Source organism: Oncorhynchus gorbuscha, linkage group LG14 (assembly GCF_021184085.1).
Source record: "Oncorhynchus gorbuscha isolate QuinsamMale2020 ecotype Even-year linkage group LG14, OgorEven_v1.0, whole genome shotgun sequence".
In the NCBI taxonomy this organism is placed as follows: Eukaryota; Metazoa; Chordata; class Actinopteri; order Salmoniformes; family Salmonidae; genus Oncorhynchus; species Oncorhynchus gorbuscha.
In genome coordinates, this window is record NC_060186.1 from 72216887 (window position 1) to 72226886 (window position 10000).

Consider the following 10000-nt stretch of genomic DNA (forward strand, 5'->3'; position numbering starts at 1 on the left):
ATCCAAGCGGAGATATCTGCCAAGCACGCAGAGATGCGTGTTGCCACCTGAGTGTTAGAAGGGGGAAGGAGAAAAGTAGTTGAGTGTCATCCGCATACCAATGATAGGAGATCATGTGAGGATATGACGGAGCCGAGTGACTTAGTAAATAGAGAGAAGAGGAGAGGGCCTAGAACCGAGCCCTGGGGGACACCAATAGTGGGTAGGATGCAATCCAGGAGTGTGTAGAGCCTGAGAATCCCAGCTCAGAGAGTAGAGAGGAGGATTTGATGGTTCACGGCTTCAAAGGTCTATGAGGTTGAGTGGAGAGAGCCTACGTGACACAGAGGAGAGCAGTCTCAGTTGAGTGAGCAGTCTTGAAGCCTGACTGGTTAAGGTAAGAAGATCGTTCTGAGAGAGATAGCGAGAGTTGGTCAGAGACAGCATGGTCAACTATTTTGGAAAGAAAAGAAGGGATACCAGTCAGTAGTTTGACGTCAGAGGGGTCGAATGTTGGTTTCTCGAGTAGGATGAGCGACTCAGGCCATTCTTTAAGTTGAGGCAGCCAGTGGTAAAATATGAGTTTACATGCCTGCTCCGGGGCTAGCACTGACCGTTACATGAAGCTGGTTCTAGATTAAAATGGACTGAAACAGAGAAGGGTTACCTAGACTTACAATAAAGAAACAGATGTTTTGTAAACCATTGCAAAGTGATTTGAAACTTTCTGTTGTGAGCCCTAATGAACACTACACATAGCTAGTCTGGCTCAACTACTGTCCTTCATAGTTGACCTGTCTGTCTCCCATCTAATAACCACTGCTACATGTGGCTTGGTTAGGTGTAGACAAGAGGGAAATATAGTATTCTTTCTAACAAAGATATCTACAGCGCCTTCAGAAAGTATTCATCCTTGGGCTTATTCTACATTTTGAATGTTAACATTGAGATATCATTATTTTTGCCTACCTTATAATGTCAAAGTGGAATTATGTTTTTCAATTATTATGAAAAGCTGAAATGTCTTGAGTCAATAAGTATTCAACCCCTTTGTTACGGCAATTCTAAATAAGTTTAGGAGTAAAAATGTGCTTCAAAAGTCACATGTTGCATGGACTCACTCCATGTGCAATAATAAATGTGTAACATGATTTTTGATCGGCTACCTCATCGTTGTACCCCACATACAATTATCTGTTAGGTATAGGTTAGGTATTTGTATTTGATATTTCTCTATTTAATTTTCAATACATTTGCTAACATTTATAAAAACATGATTTCACTCAATCATTAGGGGGTATGGTGTGTGAATAGAAAAACATACATGTAATCCATTTTGAACTCAGGCTGTAACACAGATAAATGTGGGATAAGTCAAGGGGTATGAATATTTTCTGAAGCCACTGTACATACACTTCAGGATGTTGTGTATCCCTAGAAATAATCAGAATGGATGTAAACATAGTTTTGAAAATAATGTATGGGGTAAATTGAGCTGCAGGACACGGTACGTGGCTGCCTACACATTTCTGTACTGAATTAAATCTTACCACTACCTTGTAAAAACATGGCTAACTTTATTTCCCAAACAATGCAACACAATCACAATTTTGCCTTTTAAAATCACCTTTCAACACCTAACACTTTAATTTTAATAATGTATTTTTATTTACATAGGACAGGCCCTGTCGTTACCTCATATCCCAGCGATAATGCCTTGCATTACGCCTGGAAAGAAAACACTTTCATTTGCTCAACTTGCTAAACTTACCCCAAGGAACCATTTTGCCCACACAGCTACAAGGATACACGTTCATGCTCGGTTCAGGACCTCATGTTGAAGCTTATAGAGACCCCAACTGATGTATAGAACAATCTTTATATGATCTACTATGACGCGGCCATTTACACCTTATGACGCCGGCCTATTACACCTTATGACGCGGCCATGACACCTTATGACGCGGCCATGACACCTTATGACGCGGCCTATGACACCTTATGGCCTATGACGCGGGCCTATGACACCTTATGACGCGGCCATGACACCTGCCATGACACCTTATGACGCGGCCTATGACACCTTATGACGCGGCCTATGACACCTTATGACGCGGCCATGACACCTTATGACGCGGCCATGACACCTTATGCCATGACACCTTATGACGCGGCCATGACACCTTATGACGCGGCCTATGACACCTTATGACGCGGCCTATGACGCGGCCTATGACACCTTATGACGCGGCCATGACACCTTATGACGCGGCCATGACACCTTATGCCATGACACCTTATGACGCGGCCTATGACACCTTATGACGCGGCCATGACACCTTATGACGCGGCCATGACACCTTATGGCGCGGCCATGACACCGTTATGACGCGGCCATGACACCTTATGACGCGGCCATTTACACCTTATGACGCGGCCATTTACACCTTATGACGCGGCCATTTACACCTTATGACGCGGCCATGACACCTTATGACGCGGCCATTTACACCTTATGACGCGGCCATGACACCTTATGACGCGGCCATGACACCTTATGACGCGGCCATGACACCTTATGACGCGGCCATGACACCTTATGACACATGATAACAGCTGACATAACCTGTTATATTATGGTCATAACACTGTCATGAAATAGTTAGACCTGTTGTGACATGTATTGCGTTATTTTATGGCTGGTTATGACACCTACACCATTGTAAAACATTCCATTACACCATCATAGCCGACTTGTCAACAGTATGTTTATGTTATATAACATTTCCTGAAAATATACAATATTGATTATCATTGCAATTGATGTCAGACATGTACCTACCCCATTGCTCTGTTGCTGATGAATGTAGGAGCAGATTTCAGAATCAGGAAAAGATACCCTCTTTTTGACTGATGACTGATAGGCCTATCACATACATGCCCTTCTATCTGGCTTAAATAATTATGATGGTCATAATGTGTATTTTCTTAGTCTAAGTAAAGTGACACGGGATGGTCAAAATGCTTCTTGACAGTGTCAAAGTGTATTTTCTACAAGTTATTTAAAATATGAAGAAAAAAAACATGTCTGTAAATAATTAATTACGACAGAGACAAATGATTTATGAAACAAACTTTCAAAACGAAAGGAAACTTCTTTGCAGGGAAAAAAACTCATTTGAAAAAAATGTGGGTTTTGAAAACTGTTATGTAAGTGTCATAACATAATGCAGTATAGGTCACAACCGGTGTAAATAAGAGTCATGACAGTGACCATATAATGACAAGTTATCAGCAGTTATGAAGTATGTGGACACCTGCTCGTCAAACATCTCATTCCAAAATCATGGGCATTAATATGGAGTTGGTCCCCACTTTCCTGCTATAACAGCCTCCACTCTTCTGGGAAGGCTTAGATGTTGGAACATTGTTGTGGGGACTTGCTTCCATTCAGCCACAAGAATAATAATATATGCCCACGCTTTTTCAGCCACAAAGAACATTAGTGAGGTACCCTGGCGTTACAAGAACATTAGTGATCAGGCCTGGCTCGCAGTCAGGGCTCTGTGCAGGCCAGTAAAGTTCTTCCACACTGATCTCGACAAACCATTTCTATATGGTTTGTGCATGAAGGGATTGTCATGCTGAAACAGGAAATGGCCTTCCACAAACTGTTGCCACAAAGTTGGAATGTCATTGTATGCTGTAACGTTAAGATTTCCCTTCACTGGAACTAAGGGGCCTAGCCCGAACCATGTAAAACAGCCCCAGACCCTTATTCGTCCTCCACCAAACATTACAGTTAGCACTATGCATTAGGGCAGATAGCATTCTCCTGGCATCCGCCAAACCCAGATTTTTCCGTCGGACTGCCAGATGGTGAAGCGCGATTCATCACTCCAGAGACCGCGTTTCCAAGTCTCCACAGTCCAATGTCGGCGAGCTTTACACCACTCGAGCCGACGCTTGACATTGCACATGGTGATCTTAGGCTTGTGTGCGGCTGCTCGGCCATGGAAACCCATTTCATGAAGCTCCTGACAAACAGTTCTTGCTGACGTTGCTTCCAGAGGCCGTTTGGAATTCGGTAGTGAGTGTTGCAACCGAGGACAGACGATTTTTACGCTACAACACTTGGCGGTCCTGTTCTGTGAGCTTGTGTGGCCTACCACTTTGTGACTGAGCCGTTGTTGCTCCTACACGTTTCCACTTCACAATAACAGCACTTACAGTTGACCGGGGCAGCTCTAGCAGGGCAGAAATTTGACGAACTGTTGGATTTGATACACCTGTCAGCAAACTAGCCGAATACACTAATTGGAAGAGGTGTCCACATACACTATATATACAAAAGTATTATAACATGGTTATGACCGTGTCATAATGTGTTATGACACTGGGTATCAATTAAAGTGTTACCGTGGTTTCTTCCTTCTCAGACTCCATTTATATGATGACCTGTTCCTAAATATTTGGTAAAATTATTAAAACTTTGTGTATGGTTTCCTAGAAACAAGGGTGGCTCAACTTACCCCACTCTCCCCTTCTGCCCTCTTACCTTCATAGTTGACCTGTCCAGTTGTCTCCCATCTAATAACCACTGCTACATGTGGCTGGGTTAACCATACCGGGTTTGTCCTCTTACCTTCATAGTTGACCTGTCCAGTTGTCTCCCATCTAATAACCACTGCTACATGTGGCTGGTTAACCATACCGGGTTTGTCCTCTTACCTTCATAGCTGACCTGTCCAGTTGTCTCCCATCTAATAACCACTGCTACATGTGGCTGGTTAACCATACCGGGTTTGTCCTCTTACCTTCATAGTTGACCTGTCCAGTTGTCTCCCATCTAATAACCACTGCTACATGTGGCTGGTTAACCATACCGTGTTTGTCCTCTTACCTTCATAGTTGACCTGTCCAGTTGTCTCCCATCTAATAACCACTGCTACATGTGGCTGGTTAACCATACCGGGTTTGTCCTCTTACCTTCATAGTTGACCTGTCCAGTTGTCTCCCATCTAATAACCACTGCTACATGTGGCTGGGTTAACCATACCGGGTTTGTCCTCTTACCTTCATAGTTGACCTGTCCAGTTGTCTCCCATCTAATAACCACTGCTACATGTGGCTGGTTAACCATACCGGGTTTGTCCTCTTACCTTCATAGTTGACCTGTCCAGTTGTCTCCCATCTAATAACCACTGCTACATGTGGCTGGTTAACCATACCGTGTTTGTCCTCTTACCTTCATAGTTGACCTGTCCAGTTGTCTCCCATCTAATATCCACTGCTACATGTGGCTGGGTTAACCATACCGGGTTTGTCCTCTTACCTTCATAGTTGACCTGTCCAGTTGTCTCCCATCTAATAACCACTGCTACATGTGGCTGGGTTAACCATACCGGGTTTGTCCTCTTACCTTCATAGTTGACCTGTCCAGTTGTCTCCCATCTAATAACCACTGCTACATGTGGCTGGTTAACCATCCCCCAGGTTTGTCCTCTTACCTTCATAGTTGACCTGTCCAGTTGTCTCCCATCTAATAACCACTGCTACATGTGGCTGGTTAACCATACCAGGAAGTTTGTCCTCTTACCTTCATAGTTGACCTGTCCAGTTGTCTCCCATCTAATAACCACTGCTACATGTGGCTGGGTTAACCATACCGGGTTTGTCCTCTTACCTTCATAGTTGACCTGTCCGTCTCCATCAATGTCTGCTTCTCTGATCATCTCGTCTACCTCCTCGTCTGTTAACTTCTCCCCCAGGTTTGTCATGACGTGGCGGAGCTCTGCAGCACTGATGTAGCCGTTTCCGTCCTGGAGACACAGGAGAGAAGGAATCCCATTGGGTGAGAATAGATGGAAAGGCATTCCCATTGGGTGAGCAATCAGGATATAACCAAGGGGCAAATCCCCAATGGGTAATGATGAGTGGAGAATTAAATCCCATTGGACGGTTAATGATATATATATAGCGCCATCATACCAGGAAGACTTTGACAATGTGTTTATTAAAAGGTAGGTAAATCTTATGAAAGTTGACCGTTTACTAGTTTAGAATGAAGCAAAATTGCGTATGATGATAATAGTATCTACTATCCAAGGATGGGGGAGGGTTGCCAAAAATGTACATGGTAAAATTGGCACTGAATACATGTAGTACCTTACCTTGTCGAATACCCTAAAGGCTTCACGGATCTCCTCCTCACTGTCCGTGTCCTTCATTTTTCTGGCCATCATGGTCAGGAACTCCGGGAAGTCAATGGTGCCGTTGCCTGGATTGGAGGAGAAAGAACTACCACATTCAGTTAAGGTGCAGAGTGCAATGCAAATCCAAAATTGTGCCATATATTCATTGGCTATGTCATAGCTGATTTTTTAATTTACACACACACAGGCTCAGAGAGGCCACAGTTCAGAGAGGCCACAGCTCAGAGAGGCCACAGCTCAGAGAGGCCACAGCTCAGAGAGGCCACAGCTCAGAGAGGCCACAGCTCAGAGAGGCCACAGCTCAGAGAGGCCACAGCTCAGAGAGGCCATAGCTCAGAGAGGCCATAGCTGAGAGAGGCCATAGCTCAGAGAGGCCATAGCTCAGAGAGGCCATAGCTCAGAGAGGCCATAGCTCTGTAGAGTAGAGAGGATGAGTGATGGAGAGCTGGTTGACTGACTCTGGCTATGAGCCTGTGGAGTACGAGAGGCCATAGCTCAGAGAGGCCATAGCTCAGAGAGGCCATAGCTCATGAGCTCCATCAGCAGCAGGTTTTAATTTAGAATGGAAAATGAATGTGTTTATGCAACAAATGTGAGAAGCATCAAATCGATTTGTTCTCTAATTAAACCGAATGGTTTCAAACAAAACGTATAGTTTCTGTATAGTATCAGAGCCCATGTATCTAGATAATGACCTGTTAACTAACACTCAGAGACATAGACAGGGACACAGACAGGGACACAGACAGGGACACAGACAGGGACACAGACAGGGACACAGACAGGGACACAGACAGGGACACAGACAGGGACACACACTCAACTAGGTGTGTGAGTGCATGTGTGTGTTTAGACACTAGGTAGCAAGGCAGGAAAAGCCCCTGGAAGAGGTGTGGAGTGATGGAGAGCTGGTTGACTGACTCTTGGCTATGACTCTGCCTGTGGAGTACGAGAGGGGGAGATGGAGTGCTGGCTGACTGACTCTTGGCTATGACTCTGCCTGTGGAGTACGAGAGGGAGAGATGGAGAGCTGGCTGACTGACTCTTGGCTATGACTCTGCCTGTGGCGTACGAGAGGGGGTGATGGAGAGCTGGCTGACTGACTCTTGGCTATGACTCTGCCTGTGGAGTACGAGAGGGGGAGATGGGGTGGGTGGGAGAAAGATGGAGCTATGACTCTGCCTGTGGTGGGAGAGAAGATGGGAGCTGGCTGAGACAGAACTAGTGGGAGATGGTGTGATTATATAGCCTATGTAAGAGATGGCACTGCTATCTTGGCAAATTATAGGAAGCAGACTCATTCTATTGTCTGTGACTACATTCATTCCACAGAATAGCTTTTCATAGGCAAGGCAGAAAGGCCTCTAAGAAAACAGATGAAACCAATGAAGTCCAACTCTTTTTCACATGGGAGTGGATAACAGTGAATGGGAGGGGATAACAGTGAATGGGAGGGGATAACACTGAATGGGAAGGGATAACAGTGAATGATAAGAAAAAAATGACAGGGCAACATAAACACTACTTCAGAGCCTCTCTCCTCTCAGAGGTGATATCACAGCCCTCTGGGGTAAAGCCTCTCTCCTCTCAGAGGACCAACAGCACAACTCTCTGGGGTAAAGCCTTTCTCCTGTCAGAGACCAACAGCACAACTCTCTGGGGTAAAGCCTTTCTCCTGTCAGAGACCAACAGCACAACTCTCTGGGGTAAAGCCTTTCTCCTGTCAGAGACCAACAGCACAACTCTCTGGGGTAAAGCCTTTCTCCTCTCAGAGACCAACAGCACAACTCTCTGGGGTAAAGCCTCTCTCCTCTCAGAGACCAACAGCACAACTCTCTGGGGTAAAGCCTTTCTCCTCTCAGAGACCAACAGCACAGCTCTCTGGGGTAAAGCCTTCTCCTCTCAGAGACCAACAGCACAACTCTCTGGGGTAAAGCCTCTCTCCTCTCAGAGACCAACAGCACAGCTCTCTGGGGTAAAGCTAATCTCATTTTCTACTTCCTTTGTCATGCACTCTGCTTGTTTAGTAAAGAATCTATAGCTGCTGTTGACATCACTGAGGCAACTGAATGTACAAAGAGGAGAGGAATAATCGGTGGCCCTGCTGTTGAGAACAGAGAGAGAGAAGGGAGAACTTTGGATATATACAGCGAGCCAAAAGCAACAGTGAGATCGATCAATATGGCAGTCCGATCGATAAGGCCCCATTTACCAAAACCCTAGAAGCTAACAGGACATCACCTCAGTTTAGTACGTCTGACCAGCCACCTTAGATGACTGACAGGACATCACCTCAGTTTGGTAGGTCTGACCAGCCCCTAGATGACTGACAGGACATCACCTCAGTTTGGTAGGTCTGACCAGCCCCCTAGATGACTGACAGGACATCACCTCAGTTTGGTAGGTCTGACCAGCCCCTAGATGACTGACAGGACATCACCTCAGTTTCAGGTAGGTCTGACCAGCCCCTAGAGATGACTGACAGGACATCACCTCAGTTTGGTAGGTCTGACCAGCCACCTAGATGACTGACAGGACATCACCTCAGTTTGGTAGGTCTGACCAGCCACCTAGATGACTGACAGGACATCACCTCAGTTTGGTAGGTCTGACCAGCCCCCTAGATGACTGACAGGACATCACCTCAGTTTGGTAGGTCTGACCAGCCCCCTAGATGACTGACAGGACATCACCTCAGTTTGGTCTGACCAGGTCTGACCAGCCACCTAGATGACTGACAGGTCTGGACATGACAGGACATCACCTCAGTTTGGTAGGTCTGACCAGCCCCTAGATGACTGACAGGACATCACCTCAGTTTGGTAGGTCTGACCAGCCCCCTAGATGACTGACAGGACATCACCTCAGTTTGGTAGGTCTGACCAGCCACCTAGATGCTGTCAGGTTCCATTTCCAACATCATTAAGAGTCAAAGACTGACATCCACCACGATCACCCTCATTCTCAATCACTCAAAGTGCATCCCAAATGGCATCCCCATATAGGACCTGGTCAAAAGTAGTGCACTAGAAAAGGAATAGGGTGCCATTCATGAGTATCTGTTGACTCAGCCAGAACTATCTAGGCAGGAGGGAGTTGGGTTGATAAGTTTATGTGTTGGGACAGGTTTCTTAAAGAGCTGTCACTCACCACGGTGACAGGCCTGACTCTCGTTGGTAAAGCTGACACTGTGACAGCGAGCTGGTACCCTCCAGCAGCCCGTAAGGCAGGTAACAGTTAGGTTGTCATAATGTACTTCATCATCCAGAGGAGATAACCAGATACATTTAGATCCAGCAACTGAATTTATCTTCTTCTGATGACACAAGACAAGTGTCCATGACTACCCCAGCTTCCTCTGGCCACTTTCCACCAATCGGGTTTGTCTAGAAGCTTCCTGTTTCCTGCCTTTTTGACAAATCGAGTGTGTTCACTTCTCCACTCACCGTCAGCGTCGACCTCATTGATCATGTCCTGCAGCTCCGCCTCTGTGGGGTTCTGTCCCAGCGACCTCATCACGGTGCCCAGCTCTTTGGTCGTGATGGTGCCGTCACCATCCTTGTCGAATAAGGAGAACGCCTCTTTGAACTCTGTGAGAAGGGAGGGAGGAGAATGAAAGTGTTTCTTGGGTGGTCGCTCAAGCTCTGGTTGTGGGATGGGTATCACTTTACATTAAGCTACATTTTAAAAGGGAGTATGTAGAAAACGTTAAGAGGCATAAATATCATACCCCCCCCAAAAAATGCTAACCTCCCCAGCTATGGTAATGGTGCGAGGTTAGCACGTCTTGAGTGAATGATGTGTGT

At 45.9% G+C, this 10000-nt stretch overlaps 1 protein-coding gene across 1 annotated transcript in view; it reads right to left on the reverse strand.

Annotated features, from left to right (window-relative positions):
• The window catches only part of LOC123995385 (calmodulin-1), a 24294-nt gene that overhangs the window by 4224 nt on the left and 10070 nt on the right, over positions 1-10000 (reverse strand). The window contains exons 3-5 of the mRNA XM_046298951.1: positions 9641-9784; positions 6153-6259; positions 5666-5801 (exon numbers count right to left, since the gene is read on the reverse strand). Of these exons, the coding sequence (XP_046154907.1) occupies positions 5666-5801; positions 6153-6259; positions 9641-9784 (387 nt within the window). The remainder of the gene's footprint in view (positions 1-5665; positions 5802-6152; positions 6260-9640; positions 9785-10000) is intronic.